This window comes from Clytia hemisphaerica, unplaced genomic scaffold, assembly GCF_902728285.1.
Source record: "Clytia hemisphaerica strain Z4C2 unplaced genomic scaffold, Clytia hemisphaerica genome assembly, whole genome shotgun sequence".
Lineage (NCBI taxonomy): Eukaryota > Metazoa > Cnidaria > Hydrozoa > Leptothecata > Clytiidae > Clytia > Clytia hemisphaerica.
This window is the reverse complement of record NW_027104613.1, coordinates 72875-94227: the sequence shown is the minus strand read 5'-3', so window position 1 is coordinate 94227 and position 21353 is coordinate 72875. Positions and strand designations below refer to the sequence as shown.

The following is a 21353-nucleotide window of genomic DNA, read 5'->3' as shown; positions in this document are numbered from 1 at the left end:
GACCAATTAGCAGCAATTTCCACCCATCAAAAAATGATGAAAAGTAAAAGCAGGTGTTCTTGGGTTAACCAGAAATAAAACCACGAAATCAATATCAAGACCTCTTCAGTACATCCGTAATCAATTAATTAATATATGCTAATAAGTTTTTTTGTTATCCTTGCTTCCTATTTGGGTACGGATTGACGTCTTATCCTTTTTGTTTGACACTCATAATGATGATTAAAAAAGTATTAACTCCTGTACGTCTCAAATACCAAAGAAATATTATTAAAAAAAAAACAGGAAGAAAAGCAGGGGTATGTTAATTAGTCTAGGTAGGTATCAAAATTCATTCAATTAGTACGTTTTGGAGGAGGACACCTGCCTAGTAGAAACCTGCTAACTTGTTTAATGACTTCCCTTATTAAAAATATTTCTACCCTATTATTGCTGCCCTGTCACTGATTTTGGAAATGGGACAGTTTTTTGTTATTTATGGAAGCCGAGAAGGGTCAGCGTGCGACTTCTTCCGAAAGCTGTCGAGATTTCTTCTGAAAGCTGTCGAGATTTCTTCTGAAAGCTGTCGAGATTTCTTTGAAGTTGTCGTGATTTCTTTCAAACTGTCACGTTCCCAAATAGTGTCGCGTTCCCAGAAACTGTCGCGTTCCTAAAAAAGTGTCGCGTTCCAAAAAAGTGTCGCGTTCCCAGAAATTGTCGCGTTCCCAAAAAGTGTCGCGTTCCCAGAAATTGTCGCGTTCCTAAAAAAGTGTCGCGTTCCAAAAAAGTGTCGCGTTCCCAGAAATTGTCGCGTTCCTAAAAAAGTGTCGCGTTCCCAAAAAGTGTCACGTTCCCAAAAAGTGTTGCGTTCCCAAAAGGTGTCGCGTTCTCAAAATCTGACGTGTTTCCAGCCAGAGGCTCAATCAAAACAGAAATTGTTTAGGGTGAGTCCCAAAGAAACCACTGGAAATCACCTACACTGGAGAATAATGTGGGAAGCGCCAGTTCATTCGAGCCTAACTGCAATTTGCATATCCTCTATTAAATCAAAACCTAATGAACGATGAATCCGACCGACTATATTTATTTCGAAATGGCGGATCAAAAGAAAGTAAAAGCGTGTTGTCATCGATCCTAAATGTGGTTTGTCAAACACTTGAAGATGACGTCTTTTCATTTTTTTCAAAAACTAACATAAATTTGCGCCACAAGGCTACAAAAGAGGATTCCCTGAGTAACATCTGAAATCGCGCAACAGTTTTTGAGAATGAGACAATTTTGTTGGAACGCAACAGTTTTTGGGAACGCGACACTTTTTGGGAGAGCGACATCTTTAAAGAAATCTCGAAAGCTTTCGGAAGAGATCGCATGTTGACCCTTCTCGGCTTCCATAATTATTTGATTAGAACTTGGATAATTATCAGCCATTTTTAGAAGTTCTTATTTTTTTTTTATAAATAAGAATACACTTTATAAGAATGTCCATGATGAAAATGGCCAAAAATTAAGAATAATGCTAAAAATATCACCATCATGGAATTTAGCTACCCAAGCTAAGAATGTCATTTTCAAAGAATTTTCAATTATAAATTGTCAATTACCCCCAAGTAAGGTTCACTCCTTTCACAAAAATGCCATTTTATGCTTTAGACGTAGGTACTAAATGTTAAATCTAGTCTGAATTAGGATCCTAACCTAAGAATACTGTAAGAATACTTTTTAGGATGATTTTCCCAAAAAAGTTAAGAATATTCATGATGAAATGGATTTACACCATTCTTTAAAAAAAAAAGCGTGTACATAAAAATCTGAAATTCACTGAACGAACCATAAAAGGTAACAGAAACGGTACTGTAATTAAAAAATTACTATTGAATTGATGGGAAGATTTTCCTTCAAAAATACAAAGAATCGATATAGGAATTGTCAAAAGAAATGAAATTTTTCCTCTCGAAATACATAAACTTTATTTTGGTTAGACATAACAAATAACATTTTCCTTCAATTTTGGGATTGGCAGGATAAAACCTTCTTTTAACAAGCAATATTCTTATGTACCTACCTGTTTATAAAACAAATAATAAAAGTTTAATGAAGGCAATGTAGAAACAAAAACTGAATAATTTAAAATTTTGCAAGTTGGTGCCAAAAATTCTTTTTCGAAAAATGAACTTTTTCATATTTTAGCACACTGTAATTCTACGTCTTTGTACAAAAAATTAGTCCAAAAAACCCTATTTTTGGGCATTTTTGGGCCCAAAAATTTTTTTTTTCGAAAATCGGGCTCCGTCACATTTTGCACCTTTGTACCAAAAATCACTAAATTCCTATGATTCAATCCCAAGAAAAGTTGGTAACAGACGAACGGACGAACACAGGGGTTAATTTATAGGACTTCCAGGTAGGTCCAATGATGAAATGCTTTTGAATGAGAAGAGAAATTTCAAAAATACAAAGAATTGATTTCGGATGACAAAACTTAATAATATTTTCCTTCAAAATATTAACAATATTGGGAATGACAAAGGAAATAAAATTTCCCTTTCAAAAATGACTTTGAAAATACAAAGCTTCGTGTTGGCTTAGAACGCAGTAAGGCTTTCCTTTTAAAATACAAACAATTCGGTTTGGATTGACGAAACAAACAACGTTTTTCTTTTGAAATACAAACAATTGAGTTTGGATTGACGAAACAAACAACGTTTTTTCTTTTGAAATACAAATTGAGTTTGGATTGACGAAACAAACAACGTTTTTCTTTTGAAATACAAACAATTGGTTTGGATTGACCAAACAAACAACGTTTTTCTTTTGAAATACAAACAATTGGTTTGGATTGACCAAAGAAACAACGTTTGTCTTTTAAAATACAAGAATTCGGTTTGGATTGACCAAAGAAACAACGTTTGTCTTTTAAAATACAAACAATTGAGTTTGGATTGACCAAACAAACAACGTTTTTCTTTTAAAATACAAACAATTGGTTTGGATTGACCAAACAAACAACGTTTTTATTTTAAAATACAAACAATCGGTTTGGATTGACCAAACAAACAACATTTTTATTTTGAAATACAAACAATTCGGTTTGGGTTGACCAAACAAACAACATTTTTATTTTAAAATACAAACAATTGGTTTGGATTGACCAAACAAACAACGTTTTTCTTTTGAAATACAAACAATGGTTTGGATGACCAAAAACAAACAACGTTTTTCTTTTAAAATACAAACAATTGGTTTGGATTGACCAAACAAACAACATTTTTATTTTAAAATACAAACAATTGGTTTGGATTGACCAAACAAACAACGTTTTTCTTTTGAAATACAAACAATTGGTTTGGATTGACCAAACAAACAACGTTTTCCTTTTAAAATACAAACAATTGGTTTGGATTGACCAAACAAACAACATTTTTATTTTAAAATACAAACAATTGGTTTGGATTGACCAAACAAACAACGTTTTTCTTTTAAAATACAAACAATTGGTTTGGATTGACCAAACAAACAACGTTTTCCTTTTAAAATACAAACAATTCGGTTTGGGTTGACCAAACAAACAACGTTTTCCTTTTAAAATACAAACAATTGGTTTGGATTGACCAAACAAACAACATTTTTATTTTAAAATACAAACAATTGGTTTGGATTGACCAAAGAAACAACGTTTTTATTATAAAATACAAACAATTGGTTTGGATTGACCAAACAAACAACGTTTTCCTTTTAAAATACAAACAATTCGGTTTGGATTGACCAAACAAACAACATTTCCCTTTTAAAATACAAAAATTGAGTTTGGTTGACAAAGCAAATAAAATTGTTCTTCATTTATTTATGACCTTTTGCGGAAAAAATGATTAGTGTTAGAGAGTGTTAAAATGAAAACCAGAATTACATATAGGAACGAAATGAAAATAAAACATACAGAAAAACTGAAAAATAAAGATTTTAGATCTAGAAACTCGTTGAATACAGAATTAATGCTAATGTTAAATAATAACATTTTCCTTCAAAAATACAAAGAATTACGTTTGGATTGACAAAACAATTAAACTGTTCTTTATTCATGACTTTACCTCTGGAGAAAGAAAAATTAGTGTTAAAATTTTAAAATCAGAATTACATAGGAACCAAATAAAAATGTATCTTATGAATGATAAATGGACCTTAGATGGACGTATTTCACGTTGTGATGATGCAATATTCTGCTGCATATCTAATGCATATTCTTAGAAATTTCTCCTCTCAGGTTTTGATGATACCAAGACAACCTTTTGAAAACAAAAAATGGTCTAATAATTTTTCGAGGAAAAATTTAATTGATTTCAGGAAAAAAAGAGCTATACTTTGTTTTCACAAATCTCTAGTTCAGGTTGGAGGGGTTCCCAAAATGTACCTTAACCCATACCTTAAAATCTAGACTAACTAAATAGACCTATTGAGATGAAAGCGCACCTAACTTAGTTCTTTTACAACAGCCTCTTCTAAAGGCTAAAGCCCAATTTGGAAGAATTCCATCTCTTAGGGTACCCTGCATATGACCTGTTTTTACAGACCAATTGGAACCCCAGCCCCGCTGGAAAATTTGGCAAAAATTTCGTCCCCAGTGGGAAAATACCCTGGAATTTTGGCCCCAATGGGAAATTGATTTCATCCCCACTCAAAATTCAATGTTTAAAAATTGCACTCCAAAACCATCCCTACTGGATTTTTAACCTTGCCTTGCTTGGAACAATAGAATTTCTATCCCCATTGGGATTTCATTAGGAATGTTTATCCCCACTGAGGAAAAAAGTTCCACCGGGGCTGCGAGACAGGGATGTCTGCATGTAGTGAAGCATGTAAATTCGTCGTTTTAAATTTATCTACTAAATTTGGTTTTAATTTTTCTAAAAGAATTATTGTAAGTACTTGATCAATATCTGCTCTTTTGTCAAATCCTCCCTGCACACACCTTTTTACAGGTAGAGTAGTGAATAATTAAGCGAGTGACACTACCATGTAAATGTTAAATATTTTTTCCTCTTTTTGGCTAACGACTGCTAGAATAAAAGACGAAAAGAGAACGGGAAATAGGATTAATAAACCGGTAGAAACATGAAGAAACAGGTGTTGAAATAAAATTTTGCTGAAGAAAATTTATGAGAAAAATGAAATCAGCACAAAGAAGGCCAAAGGAAATTTGACTGACGTTTTATGAAACTTGATTTAGCTCCTCAGGTTTTACTCTTGTAGTCTTTCGTCTTGTCGTACATTCTATTTGTTGGAAGTTTTCTAGATTTTTTTCAGAAAGTTTAGGTCGCCAGATATGAAAAAAACAGCAAGAAAAAAATAGAGAAAACATATATTAAACGGCGCGAGCTCGTTCAATCCCAGGAATTTACTAAAGTCAATTACTATTATCAGAAGCAGCCAACGAGCCCATTTTCCCGAAATATCTGTTTCACTTTTCCAGGAGAGAGCTATTTTTGAAAAAATGGGGAAACAGATCCGATTTTCTAGGAAAGACCTTTTCCTTAAAACTATCTGTTTCCCCGCTCCAGCTGATGACGTCATCAGAGAGAAACAGATCAATATTTCTAGGAGATAACATAATAAATTGGGAAACAGATATCTGTTTCCAAAAAGATGATATTGCATTGGAATCAGATTGAACTTTCTGGGGGAAACAGATATCAATCACAAAAAGAAAATTTCCAGGAGAGGGAAACAGATATCTTATTCCTTATAAGTTTGGGAGAACAGATCAAAATTTTAATTCTGAAAATCGTGGAAACAGACCAAATTTTCTAGGGAAGATACTTTGAGATTAAAATTTCAAGTTTTGATGAGAAACAGATCTTCATTTCTAGGAATATTTAATACTTTCGTATTATATACTTCAGCAGTTTTCAAACATTATAACTGCTTATCTACTTTGGGAATTCTGGTTTGATTTTACCACCTGTACGTTTATTAGAGACTCGAGAGTAGAAAATATTTCACTTTTTTCTGAAGTTTGAAGGAAGCATTTGACATTTTGAAAAACTCCACACCAGTGGTATGGTTTCTAAGTAACTCAATGCAATTCTCTGAATCATTCTTCAGGGATAATGGAACTCTTGAAATCAGCTTTGTAAATATGTTTATTTGGTCCAAGGACTATTTGAAAGAAAACAGCCAGCAAATGGTTTCTAAGTAACTCAGGACAATTCTCTGAATCATTCTTCAGGGAATATGGAACTCTTGAAATTAGCTTTGTAAATATGTTTATTTGGTCCCAAGGACTATTTGACAGAAAACAGCCAGCAAATGGTTTCTAAGGAACTTAGGACAATTCTCTGAATCATTCTTCAGGGATAATGGAACTCTTGAAATTAGCTTTGTAAATATGTTTATTTGGTCCAACGACTATTTGAAAGAAAACAGCCAGCAAATGTTAGTGATGTATACAAACATCTCTTTTCTACGAAAAAAAAAATAAGGAACATACATCCGCTTTGATACTTTCATTCACTTTTCCAAGCCAGCGCAACTTTTTTAAATTTGCGCTATTTCTTAAAATTCACTGCGCCATCACCATAAGTTCGTTGAACAACGTATATGTTACAGACCCATTTATGATACCCTGCGCAGGGCACTTTTGTAGCAAAGTGACGTTAGATTGCTTCTACCACTAGAATGCAGCAACATCTTTTCGTCAATTTATATTTTGTACGTGTAGAATACAAGATATATTGTACTCTTTTTAACCAATCAGAATGCAGATATTTTTTGAATCGCCGATAATACTGGCTAAGATTTCAATTTCATAATACCAGTTAATCTTGAGAGGAGTTGTAAGCTCTAGTTTAGACGGCGCACCTTTCGCCCTGCCTATTCTAATTGTAGGTATAGGCACAAAGCGGGCACAAAGGTGGGCAGTTAAATTTACTTCAAAAAGGTCGAAAGAAGAGAATAGCGGCGAAAAGTGGGCCGTCTAAACTAGAGCTAAGAGACTTCAAAGTGCCTCAAGATGATGCACATGTAAAACAAAAGAAGATAGTCGATGTATGACAAATATTCTTATAAAAATCTATATTTGCTTAAAACAAGTAAGAAGTTTAAATAATTCTTGGAAAATTGAACATAAACAAAAACAGGCAAAAACTATAAAAAGCCAGTTAGAAAAAATCAAATCATTGATTTTTCATTTGAAACATCATTTGAAGGTTGACTAAAGCAAGGCTGTGAGGAAAAACAATAATTTTTTCTTGGATTTATTTGAAGGTAAGTTGTCTCTTTACCTCCTAGATATCTGGTACTAGAAAATCGAAATCATTCTTTTAAAACTAAAAATCCAACCGATGATTGCATCAATGATGCATGAAACCAACGGTATTGGGAAAGAAAAATAATAATTTCTTTTAATGTAAAGTAAAATGGAAATCACATACTTCATTGAACTATATTTTACTTTTTTAGATGACATTCAAACTCTGCTGCATATTTCTTTTGGTCTGTCTCATCTCTGTCAAGGTAAATATAAAAGGCCATTAAAGAGCAACCCCCCCCCCCCCCAGCGGGCCCAAAATTCACGCCGTCACGCCAATTTTTTTCGATTTCACGCCATCACGCTTGAAAAATTTGATTTTCACGATCACGCCAATCTTTTTCGATTTCACGCCATTAAGCCTAGAAAATTTAGTTTTCACGCTCATATTCTCTGGAGAAATTCAGTTTTAGACCACGTTTAGACCCATTGGTATAGATAAAGTGCCGTTATATAATTAATTTTTGCCCACAAATAGGTGTGTGTTTGGTCGTCAATCAGTTTTTCGGCATTCTCATCTCATACGCGTAAGTCAAGATTATATATTTCATTTTTCCTATTGGAAAACACTCGAAAAATCTAGAATTTGACCCCTGTTTTCTATTTTTAGTCAAATTCCAGTTTTTTCGGATGTTTCTGATATGAAAAATGACTTAATCTTGACTTTATGCATATCAAAAATTGATTGACAACTACCATGATTAGGCAACGAAGAAAGTTTTGAATTTTGAAGGGTGCTATTTTAGGATCAATTTCAATTCAATTTGAAAAATAATTCATGTAAAAATAATGGAAACCTTTTAAAAGTACAAGTAGCTTTTATTGGTAAAAACAGGAGAGCCATGCCCCCTGGGTCCCGTCATGGGCATTAATTGTGAATTAGCGTGAATAGTTTTCAAAAGGGGAACGAGGAGGCGCAACCATGGTTTGCACCGACGGGAGAAATTTTAGTATGGTTAAAATCGCCCTCATTTACTTTCTTTTTTCCAAAATATGGTCTAAACATCACAGGGTTCCTTTGATAAATGCCAATCTGCTCAAAATTACACCTCATAATAAACCTGTTGCTTCTTTCTGTTTAAGGCTTTGCTACATATTTGCTATTTATTTTCCTGACATAAGGGACCTGATGTCTTTAATGCATCTAAGAATAAGCATCGAAGAAAGAGAGGAAAATGTAAGTTACGGAGGAAGCGCAACCATGGTTCTGGCCGACGGGAAATTTTCAATTTTCGACCCTCTCATAGCATTCGACTTTATTTTAAAGACTAGCTAGCAACTGCTAAAGACAATTGGAAGTTACAAGGATAAATGGCAGACGAATAAAACTGTTTGCACCGTTTCTTTTATGTTTTAAAATGAGATCTATAGAAGGCCCCACTATAGTTGGGGCCGACCAAGAAAATTTTGAAATTTAAATCCTCTAAATTGGCTAAAATGGACATAGAATTAGGATTCAAGTAATAAATATAATTTTCACGATTACGCTGAATTGCAAATTTCACGCCATCACGCCTAAAAAAACTCGAATTCATGATCACGCCTAGTCTAGCAAGCTAGACGACTAATTCATACATAGTAGAAATAAAGCAAAAAGTAATGAATGGAACAATTTTAGTCGTCTAGAAACCTTTGTGCACTAACTCCAAACAAAATAAAAGTGTCAATATTGCAATTATAATTTTTTTCCTGCTCAAAATAATTCTTGAGAAAAAAAATATGTGTGGATTTGTGTATTGAAAGTTTTTCATTTGAGTTGATTTCGTTTTGAGAGTTTGTTGTTGCTTGATAAATTGTTTTCTCGCTACGCAAGCTTCTGCGTAGCTAGCCCCTGTATCTATAAGGCTGGAACACCGGATTCTTCCAGTCGTTTATACAAACTAAATCCCGTATTATTATTATTAGTATTGGTATTATTAGTATTACACGCATTATAAACGACTCCAGTCTAGATCACGCCAGGCACTTCATTTTCCCGCCATCACGCCGTTTTTTTCAAAATTTCACGCCATCACGCCACGAAAAACCCTCCATCACGCCAACCGCTGGGGGGGGGGCCTCATTAAATTATCAGAGAAATTATCACGAAAGACTGCACTAGTCTAGCAAGCTTACGATTTGGCTCGGAGATTTCTGGCCTGTGTTTTAAAGTGAGGTTGAGAAAATTTGAAATCTTTAAACCTGAGCCCAGAGTTCTTACGTTGTATTTCTATTGTTTGAATGCTAAAAGCCTTTCGAAAAACTTCTTGTAACTTGAATATCTCAATTTTTGGAGGTAAAAATGCTCACTTTAGTACTGTGGAAGGTTTGAGAAATGTAAACATTGCCATTTTTTTCTTTCCTTTAAAGAGAATGTTTTAGATGCTTGAACATGATATTAATGACAATTTTACTTATCTCTCATGAAAATTTCACAAAAATTTATTTAGAGGAAAAGAAGTTATGATTAAACTGGATTAAAAGGAATTCTTTACCTACCATTTCTCTGCTGGGTTTTCTTATGAGAACTGGATGTTTAACTACCATTTTTTACGGGGGAGAGTGAAGCTTCCCGTGGTTGCCAAAATCAAAACAATGGAAAATTGTTCATACGCGTGCGCAGTCGACACTGTTAAACGGTGTATTAGGCAAAATATTTGGAGGTTTTTCTCAAGACCTTAACTATAAAGGAATGGACAAATAAAATATCTACAACTATCTGATTGTCTCTTTAACCCTATTTTTATCAGGAGGGGGTGTTTTCCACCAGGCTGGCACTCTTTTGCTAATAGGTCACTGAAAAACTGAAAAACACTCTGAAAGTTTCTGACTTTTAATATATATACCAAATTTTACAATTATACACCAATCAGATTAGGTTTTGTGATTTTTTTGTGCAGGTGTATCATAAAATCCAGCTAAAACCCTGTAAACAAAAATCTTAAATTTAGCATAACTTTTGATCTATGCATCCAAATGACTTCAAATTTGGACAGGTTTTAGGTATGAAAAATAAATTTAATTAATAAAAAATATTTTAAAAATTTTCAAAAACTGATGACGTCATCAAAAATGACGTCATTGTTTTTGAAAAAGTTTACTCATTTTCTGCATGGATTTTAAACGTCAATTTTATTAGTATGTTTAAAACCGGCAATTATGTTAAAGATATTCTTTCTTGCTTTCAGAAAATCATAACAGAATTGAAAAATCTCCATTCGTTCAACTTTATTTTATTGAATAGTACTTTTTCATTGGTCAGCGATAATTGTGAAACTTTGTGATGACGTCATCACCTTTATGATGACGTCGTCAACCCAAATTTTTTTCTATGAACTCCTTTTATGGTAGAGAACATTTCTGCCAAGTTTCAAGTCCATATCTTTTCTACATCAAAAGTTATGCAAGGCTGGTGGAAAACACCCCACCCTCCTTGAGAATACAAAACCCGAAAAAGCCTGATAATAGTAGGGTTAAGATTATTACTGTGAATTTAAAAAGTTAAATTCCTTTTAATCATAGGGGAAGTCAGACAATGAATCAAAAGGTCAAAAGCTGACGAAGGATAACTTGGTCAACAACAGACTAAGACGAAGCGTGAGTATCAAACACTTTGCTGCTTGTAATCAATATACTCACTGGCAGAAATTGCGGAAATGTTCCGAAGCCGGAAGTCATATATATGCACTTTGCTGGTTCATAGGATTAGGGAATGTCACTTGTCAGCGAAGAGGTCTTAGTTTCATTTGCCCAGTCCCTCCCCATCTATTCCATTATTTACACTGCTGTGATTTAAGATGTAACATTTAATCAGCAATTACTCAATTTTACCTTATTTTATTTTAACGAATACAAATTCGCAGTGATGAGAAAGTTTGATTTGTCTGTTATTTCTCAAAGTTACTTTTTCTACAGTCTGTCTCAGACTTGATAATATTTCACTCACAAATATTTTTTTTAACGTGCACAAAATCGCAACTTGATTCGAATTCTATCAACGGTTACAGTCATTTTTGTCTCAGCGGCAAATTATTTTGAGACAGACTTAAGTGTTTCTATCTTCTTAAATTCAGAACTTTTGTCTATATTTAGTTCTTCAGACTAAGAACCCAGCGTTTTCAACTGAATCCTTTAAATATTTGTTCTCAAAATCGTTCACCGAAAATCAAGCTCTATAATTTTTCAACGAAAAATGCTTCCTGCTATCCCATTGTTCTGCTAACGGATATAGAAATTAAGATGTCTCAGACCTTTTGGAAGTTCTTATAATTATTAGATAATTCAAGTGCGCTAGACAAGCCAAAAGATAATGATAACTACTACTTAGGACTGATTTTCCTTTAAAAATACAAAGAATTATTTTGGTTTTGAACACGGAAATAAAAAAGTACGAAATTTAGTAGAAGGGTGACCCAAGATAATTTTTGAGGGTCACCCTTATTTTTTAGCCCATCTTTTCAAAACCTAGATCGTGAAGTCAAGGGTACATTTTTCAAAGGTTTTTCTGGAATTAAAAATCCCTTGTCATTAAGAGCGACAATGCATAAAATAATGGGTGATGGAGGATAAGAAATATTTGAAAAATTTATAGACCAGATCTTACGCGAGTGCAATTGTTCATTTATTTGCTTTTTAAAATTCTTTGGTTAAGGTTTGTTTTTTAAACTCACTCTTCTTAACCTGCACATCAATGACGAACGCAATAAAGTCTTGCCAAAGATTCTGTCAAACAGACCAAGTGAAAAAATCGAACCAATAGATCTACTCTACCTAAAACCGCAGAGGTCTGTAATTCAGAATAACCTGTCTTGTAGGGAAATGTTTTATTTTATTCTTTTATTTACCTTGCTAATATAAAGTCGAACATTGGTCTGGCCACTTTTCTGTTACTCGTTGAATTTAAGACTGTGATTAGCATGATTAAATTTGCAGTTAAAGTTCTTTAACAACCAGATAACATTTTACATTTTAGTTAGAGATATGCGCATTATTTATGGCAAACTCGCTATATGGCATTTTTCAGCAATCGGTTGTTTTCACAGGTTTCACAAATCCGGTAGGTTAGGCCAAAAGGAGCGGGGGTATGAACCGGAAACCTCTAATTAGTGACATATTGACATATTAGAACACTCAAACCACCCCATTGATTGTATATTAAGGCCGAAATGGGCGACGGTTTTTTCTTAACCTTTTTTGCCTGAAGAAAAGATTACTAGTACGTCATAAAAAAGTTTCGCGCGAACAAAAAAAAAAGTTGAAGGAAGTTCTACTTTGGGGCAAATTGTTTCGCTGCTATTTTTCACATCTTTGCCCCAAGTGCCAACAGGTTCCAAATTGTTTCTACAAAATGTGTCTAAAAGTGGCAAAAGTGCTTACATTTTTTGCCACCTAATTCCAAATGATCGTTTGTGTCCTTTGTGTTAAAAGTGGTAAATTCTCAATCTCCACCAAGCAAAAAACAAATTTGTTTTGTTTCGCGCAGTTTGTGTGAAAAGTGGTAAACAAAATGGCAGCTTTCGAATGCATAAATTTGATTTTAATTCTGCATTAATTATCCGTCGCTATGTAACTAGAGAATAAATTTATTCAAAGATGGCAGAAGGCATAATTTATGTTGTACCGATTGAAAATGTAATATAAAGACCTAGAATAAGGCTCTGTTGCCGTCGGAATTTTACCTAGAAGGACCACTGTTTCGGGCCCGTATTAGAAGGAACATGGTCTCGTTTTTACACATTGCCTGACACAAGTTAGCTGAAGGAGCCACTTTTCACACTTTTAAAAAATTTTTCAACATGATGGTGGCAGAAGTGGGAACAATGGCAAAAGTGGCAAAAGTGTAAGCGAAACAATTTGCCTCTTTTTTCATCCGTTACCTCAATTTCGATCAATGGAATTGCTTCATTTTTCAACCGACCAATGATCTTACAAAAACGTCAAAAAGTTTTGGCTCGTGTCGCTCGAAAGTGGAGACCGGCCTTAATGCTAAATACAGTTACATATGGAAATCAAAACGAAAAGTTACCTCGTCCTCAATCTGTTTGTTTTCTTCTCGTAATACTTCTACTTCATCTTCCAAATCATGCAGCTGAGAATAAAAAGAAACGATTTTTTCATTAAAAATAACATTATTTTTAATTTATTTTTATTTTTGAGTTTTTACAAGCTCTTACTTGATTTGGTTAGTCGTTAACCAGTAATAAAACAATTTTGTTACTTTTTCTAAAGAACGCGTCATTTTTATTATTCTTAATGACCAATTATTAAAGTGTCTTATAAAAACTCCATCTCGTCTGAATTCGTTGCCAAATGGACAACAGATAAAAAACACTAAACGAATGACCCGATACTCTTGATCTATCTGCAATGGTTTAAATTCATAACTTCATTGAATTGTTTTCATTTAGAAAGAGTTGTAAAACACGTGAACAAATTCTTTCATTTTTCAATTTCAAAAATTCTTCCCAATCAATTTTTTATTTAGCAATACTGGATAATTATCTTTCCAACGGTAAAATAACTTCTTTCTAAGATACTCTCACTTACCTTTGCCAAAGATTCTTCCAGTTGTATAATTAGTTTCTCTTTATCGTTGACTCCATTTTCATTGACTTTCTTCGTCTCTTCTTGTCTTGTGAGACTGTTTCTTAGCAAAATGTTGTCTTTCTGGGTATCGTTATACAATTGGCGAATATTCTCCAGATCTGTTTTCAACCTCCCGTTCTCGTCTTTTGAATATTGTAATAAATTGGTCAAAGTCTGGAAAAAAAAGATTGAGAAAAGGGTTACAATTTTTCCTAATTGTTAGTGTTAAGAGCTATTTTTTTGCCCAATCTTTTATTAAAATAATGTCTGACAACATTGAGTTTAGTAATGTAGACTAGAGTCCTTCTTTATTGTAATTCTTTTAAGCAAACACCTAGAATCTAAGCAATTATTTCTCTTTGGATCTATAACTTATCTTATTCAATCATTTCATAGTCCGTATAAAAAACCCCGGTCTGGAAGCATTTTGTTTTTGTCCATTGTTTATTACTTGAACTTGTGTTGAGAAGTTAGTTTGTTTTGCTCACTTTTTGATCATGTGATTAAATCTTAAACCAATCCCAAGAGGAGTACTACTTGGTAACGTGATCAAAAACTATGCAAGTCGATTTTCATCTTTTGATTATAACAAAGGAAAGGCTAAAAAAAAGTTAAAACAATAAGCTTCCAGACCAGTGTTTTTTACAAGGACTATGATTATTTTAAACAGATCAATCATGGTATGTGATAAGCTCACGTTGACTTTCTTTTCATTTTCACCAAATTTCAGTGCATGTTCGTTGTTATTCCAACTTTCACCAACTGCTGTCTTCAACTCTTCAAAATCACGTTGCTAAAAGGACATAACGGAAGTGAAAAACTTAGACTTTAGTCAATTCAAACCTAGCCTGGGAATCCAAGTGGTAAACGTGTTGACGGTGCATAGTTTCCTCCCCACTAAATTGTCTGAGAAATTTATATATAGGGGGGTTTGGTTTGATTAAATCTAGGGGGGTTTTAAACCACCCAGGAAACTATGTGATGTAGTTCTGTATGTTTGTATGTTATTGGTTAACCTCTTGGTGCAGGTAACTTACAGGAAGATTTTTTCCTTGTAATGCAGGTTCAACCTGATTGGTCTGTTTTTGGCGTATCACTAAATAAGGCCTTTTTTTTTAATTATGCGTGTCTGCCTGGGTTTAAAGTCTGTCAACAAGGATTCACACACAGACATATCTAACATTCTGTATTATATTAGACTGATTTACCTGCACCAAGCTCAAAAGTTTTAGCACTTTGTGATCTGAGGTAATTTTTCTTTTTCTAAAATTTGAAGTATGGATATTTTGTAAAATTATATTATAAAAAAAGATATTTACTAGCTGGCGAGCTTTGTTTTTGTAGACATCTTTTTCAATTTGTGCTTGATCCAATTCTTTCATCATGATTTTCAAGCTTTCTCGTTTGCTTTGTAGCTTCTGTTTACAAATGTTGAACTATAAAAAGATTTTCAATTTTCAGAAAAGCGTCCAAGACAAAAATTTCTTCATTTTAAATTATTTTGCGGCAACAACAAGAAAAAGGAACTATATTTACCATCAAATTTTATATATTAATACATAATACTATATAATACTGTCGAACGTGCTAACCGCAGTGGCTCAACTTCAGTATCTTTGAAATCATTCGTAGGCCCAATTGTAAACTTAATGGCTTAAGAAAAATTATAGCATTTTGGGTTTTAGCCTCGTTTTGGCGAAAAACTCGTCCCCAGGCCCCAAAAATCAAAATTTTGAAAAAATGAAAAAAACACCCCCAGGGATTTGCCCAAGGATCAAGTGTGCAAAATTTCATCCCATTCGGATCATTTTTGAAGTCTCCAGCCTGCCCCAAAGTTTTAGCATCGTTTTGGCGAATAACTCGTCCCCAGGCCCCAAAAATCAAAATTTTGAAAAAATGAAAAAGCACCCCCAGGGATTTGCCCAAGGATCAAGTGTGCAAAATTTCAGCCAAATCGGACCATTTTGGAAGTCTCCAGCCTGCCCCAAAGTTTTTGTGACACACAGACACACACACAGACATTCTCAGATTCTAGCTCAACTAAAGTTGAGAATTACACAGTAACAACAACACCTTTAGAAGCTTCATGGAATTTACAGGTAATAAAATCATAATGTCAGATGAATAGAATTTGTCATAATATATTTAACAACAACAAATCAGAGGGCTAACCTTAAATAATATTCTATGGGTAGATTAAGTTACTTTAATTTAATGGGATTAATTTTGCGGATTTTGTGAATTTGTCATTCGCAAAAATAAGTCCCAATGGAAATTTGAAAAGGTCTAATCGACGCAATTCTTTTGCTTTAAGTTCCAAAAAATGTCAAAAGACCACTTTCAACATGTTTACCGCCATTAAATATGCGCTAAGAATGTGTATTTTACAACCAGCATGCAGAGCTTAGCAGTAAAATAGCAAAAAAATGGCACAAAATTGTGAAAATAATTATCTCACAATAGAGTCATCTGCAAAATTAAGTCCCCGCGAAATTTCGTGGACTAGCTCAAGCCCAAAATTTAATCCCTGCAAAAATTAATCCCAATAAACCCTACTGCGGTGCGTAAAAAATGAAGGTGTGACCTATTTGCCAGATGTCAGCATATGCCGACATCAACAATTACAGGGTTAAGTATTTGATTAGTATTTTAAAAAATGTGTTGTTCTTAACAAAATGTGTGACCCACTTGTAAATTGAGGACTACTGAGTTGAGACTCAATAAAGATAAGAAACAGAACATACCTCATTTATCAAGACTGACCAATTTTCTTCACTTCGACTGAGTGCCATATCAGATGCTTATCATAAATTATTTTTTGATTGAATTCTTTTTATTGATTGAAATTATTCTAAAAATAAAGTATTTCTGTTAAAAAGATTTCTGTTAAAATGTTTTGCCCTATTGGTTTAGGTTTTGACCTGTGGATACTAACAAATTGTGATCTGTGTTTGAATGAAAAATCATTTTGGGCAAAATAGAATTTACTCAGTCAAGATCTGAATTCATCCCCAATAAAACATTTACTTGAACTTTGATGCTAATCATTGACGCTGACATCAATCTTCATATGAAGAAACCATATTGTAAGATTTCCTTAGCCATTTCAAATAAACTTTATGATTGTGAAAACATGAAATTTAAAGTAACAAGTGATGCTTTTATGGACCTACCTGGTTATGCATTTAACACATTTATAATTGATATCTACGTGACGTGACCATTAAACATAATCATTCAGAACACAAATAGTGACGATCTATTAAAATTAGTCGTTTGTTTCTTATAAAAAAAACGTTTAGAAACCAAAATTTCATGCTCTTGAAATATTCTTCCATATTCAAGACTTCGTGAGCAAAAAAAACATCTATCTCATCAAAAGGTTGAGTAATTTGACTAAGAACATTGATGTATGCTTATTAATAGTGATTCTTATAGATAAACAGCCATCTTTTACCTACTTTCATGCAAAAAAATCAGAAAAAATCAATGATCCAATATTTCACGAAGTCCAAAAAACCCGTTTTTTAGCCGTTTTTTGGCCCAAATTTGCCCATTAACATTTTTTTTTGAAAATCGGACTCTGTCACATTCGAAGGTTTATAGTTATGCATCTTTGTGCAAAATATCATAAAGAATGAAAAAGCCAATCTCGACACGAGAAAAGCTAATACCTAAGTAATTGATAATGTGCTTATAAAAAATATCGAATTTGGCCAGTTTCTCTATAAGAACACTAAAATTTCCTGTCTAAACACACCTGTCCTATTCTTCAAAAGTAAGCCCTCATGAGCAAAAAAAAACATATATCTCATAAAAAAATTGAGTAATTTGACTAAAGTCTGTCCAGATATAATTGGCAGTGGAAACAAGAATGCCTGTAACTTTTGATAGCCAATATAATTATGGAAATTTTTTTTGCTTGTTTTAGAGAATCAAAAGCGCTATATTTGAATGTATTTTTGGATGAAAAATTCGCGATTTTTAGCGGTTAAATTTGCGATTGTAAAAATTGAGCTTTTTTTCTACTTATGCTATAACGTTCATTTTTACACCAGTGGTAGTTCAACCTTAGGTTAAGAAGTTTGTTAAATTTCAAGGCAAACAGAAAAGTCCTTCGGAAGATATGGGACCCGAAATACCCCTTGGTAGCATTTTTCTGTGAAATATCAAATCTCCAACTTATTACTAAAAACGGGGGTTATGTTATCTTTTTTGAACAGTGCAATTAAAAGTTGGAAAATGTTAAGTGTTGGTGCATTGGTATTAATGCTATTGGTATAATTTATTATTTCGAAACGAAGTGAAATCACATTATAATTGTTTTTATTGAAAAGATAAGCATGAACTTATATTGCCTTTGAGGTCATTAAAGAGATCGTAAAATGTGTTATGATCGAAAAACTGTTTTATCAATCATATCACTACCCCCGTTTTTAGTAATAAGTTGGAGATTTGATATTTCACAGAAAAGTGCTACCAAGGGGTATTTCGGGTCCCATATCTTCCGAAGGACTTATCTGTTTGCCTTGAAATTTTACAAACTTCTTAACCTAAGGTTGAACTACCACTGGTGTAAAAATGAACGTTATAGCATAAGTAGAAAAAAAGCTCAATTTTTACAATCGCAAATTTAACCGCTAAAAATCGCGAATTTTTCATCCAAAAATACATTCAAATATAGCGCTTTTGATTCTCTAAAACAAGCAAAAAAAATTTCCATAATTATATTTGACTATCAAAAGTTACAGGCATTCTTGTTTCCACTGCCAATTATATCTGGACAGACTTTAAGAACATTGATGTATGCTTATTAATAGTAATTCTTATAGATAAACATGCGTTTTTTGAGCCAACAAAATTTTTTTTGCAAAATTCTGCTTCAGCCATCTTTTACCTATGATGCTACCCTACTTTCATGCAAAAAATCAAAAAAAAATAATGATCCAATTTTTCACATAGTCCAAAAAACCCGTTTTTTAGCCGTTTTTTTGCCCAAATTTGCCCAAAAATTTTTTTTTTCGAAAATCGGGCTCTGTCACATTTTGGCCACTACCATATGCACTTTTGTACCAAAAATCAAAAGATTCCTATGATTCAATCCTGAGAAAAGTTGGTAACAGACGAACGAACGAACGAACGGATGGACGAACGGACGAACGAGCAAACACAGGTTAATTTATAGGACCTCCACCAGAGTAGGTCCAATAAGACTTTGTTTCAGATGAGCCTTGACCACCAAAAGATCTGGCTTTTAAAACAAATTAAAAAAGAGATCATCCAGTCGTTTAAAGCTACTCTGGGACCAGTCCAGTAGTCTGATGTTGGGATCATCCTAAAGGCCTATTGATATGTTATTAGGTTGGTATCCTGATGCTAAGATTATGTGATATTTTAATATTGTTGGAGTCAAAATGATACCATATTTTGGTCTAATGTCTACGTGCCCCATCTAAGTTTGTCAAACTTCTAGAGATAGGAACAATGGAAAGGAAAAATATACGAATTTGCGGTACTTTCCAAAACATGTACTTTTAAAGGTTTTGGCAAAACTAAGAAAAAAACTTCATCGTAATTTATTTTCTCAAAATGACCAAAATGGACTACTTAGGCCCCACTCGAGAAAGACTCTGCGAACTTAGGTGTTAAGATTCTTTTTTGTGCCCACTCCCCACAGGGTTGGCAAACGATATCATCATCCAGGATGCAAGTCGGATTTTTCAATCTGCAGACCTAGAGGGCTGAGTTTATCAGTTAGGGTTAGGGTGTTAGGGTTGGAGCTTGAGAGTCACAATATAAGATTGAAGGCCTTCTTAGGGGCACTCGTAACCTGTGACTTAACTTTTTTTACAGCAAACCGTCAGGTTTGTAAAGTTCAAAAACATTTAAGTATCACTTTACTTTCATAATGTGTTATTTAAACCTTTTTGTATGTACCGTCTCCCTTTGTTACTATGGGCTTTAAACTTCATAACGACTCCCGGTTCTTCTTGTGCGGTAATTCAGAAAGGCCTTTTAGTGTGGCATAAACAAGAAATTTAATTGATTAAAAAAAGTCAAAAGATTTTGCTGCATCACATGATCAGAATGTCAGAATCATGATCGGAGTTAGCAGAAGTCATCCACCATGTGTTGTTTTCCAGTGTTTTACTTTGGGGGAAGTCTAGTAAATTCGACCACTTAGTCTTATCAATATTTTTATTTTTCAAGCAAGATTTCTGTAGAAAGATAAAAAATGGCTTGGCTGCAATCAACACCATAACAGCTGGGGCGAGGTTGGCAAACGATATCATTAGTAGAGGGCATTTTGTAAAATCGCTCGACTGTTTTGTTAGAAGCACTTGTTATACATTTTTGGAAAGCTAAGGGGTAGGGGAATCGAAATTACTATGTTTCCAATTTTTTTTCGGACACTTTGGTGTGATTTTCGGACAAATGTGACGGTCTCAGGCAAAAATCATAGGGTTAAAAATTAATGAAAATTTTCGCTCGAGAAAACGGAGACCTATTGTATATTTTTGGAAAGCTCTCAAAAAATTAGGATTAGAGATATATTGCAAGTATAGGTGATTTCTGTACCTAACTCGAGATATTGAGCTTCAAAAAGCGTAAAAACTGGACAAAATAGCGTTTCTGGCTGAAAAACACGGTTTCAGGGTTAATATCTCGAGTTAGGTACAGAAATCACCTATACTGCAATATATCTCTAATCTTAATTTTTGAGAGCTTTCCAAAAAATACAACAGGTTTTTCTCGAGCTAAAATTTTCATAATTTTTAACCCTATGATTTTTGCCCGAGACCGTTTTGCAAATGTCCGAAAAAAAATTTAGTAATTTCGATTCCCCTACCCCTTAGCTTTCCAAAAATGTATAACAAGTGCTTCTAACAAAACAGTCAAGCGATTCCAAAAAATCGAACAAAATTCCCCCTACTACATCCTCCAGGATGCATATTAACTTATTTTCTCCCTACTCTCCTACCTTCTATGTTTCTGACTGTTTTCAATGTATATTTCTGAAATTTGCTTGTACCGGTGATTTGTACCGGTGAAAAAGGTATCCTTTAATGCCACTCACAAATACTTATAGCATGAAATTTACAGACCTTAAGTAAAAAAGCATTGAACCCTACCGGTGCCCGTACAAGTAGGGAGGTCAAAGCTCAAACCTGCTGCAGTAACAAAACAAGGACCGCATATTTGTCAAATGCAAACAAAATTGCTAAATATAGTGTGAACTTTTAAGGCTTCACTTTTTCTTGCTTTAGACAGGAATTATCTGCTCTGCCTGGCTCTGTATTACAGAAATAAAACCCTAATATTCGAGCTTATATTTTATTGGACGTCCCTCTAACCTTTTTGCGTGCTAATTCGAGAGAATGTTAGCGTGTCAATTTCAACAAAATTTATTTGTAGGTAATATCTAATTTCCTGTTTGTTGTAATTGCATCCAATGAAGTGTGAAGTAATAAGTTATTCAACAGACCGTCCCGTTCTCCCAAACAACTAT

The 21353-nt window shown here is 33.6% G+C and overlaps 1 protein-coding gene and 1 long non-coding RNA gene across 2 annotated transcripts in view; one reads left to right on the top strand and one right to left on the bottom strand.

Moving 5' to 3' along the window:
- Nucleotides 1-16699, bottom strand: part of LOC136824354 (coiled-coil domain-containing protein 149-like) — a 58749-nt gene extending 42050 nt beyond the window's left edge. The window contains exons 1-5 of the mRNA XM_067080509.1: nt 16588-16699; nt 15163-15279; nt 14541-14636; nt 13805-14017; nt 13284-13346 (exon numbers count right to left, since the gene is read on the bottom strand). Of these exons, the coding sequence (XP_066936610.1) occupies nt 13284-13346; nt 13805-14017; nt 14541-14636; nt 15163-15279; nt 16588-16635 (537 nt within the window). The 5' untranslated portion in view covers nt 16636-16699. The remainder of the gene's footprint in view (nt 1-13283; nt 13347-13804; nt 14018-14540; nt 14637-15162; nt 15280-16587) is intronic.
- Nucleotides 7148-11131, top strand: LOC136824372 (uncharacterized). The gene is made up of 3 exons (XR_010849128.1): nt 7148-7236; nt 7432-7485; nt 10781-11131. It is a non-coding gene; the product is annotated as an uncharacterized lncRNA (long non-coding RNA).
- Nucleotides 16700-21353: the final 4654 nt, after the last annotated feature.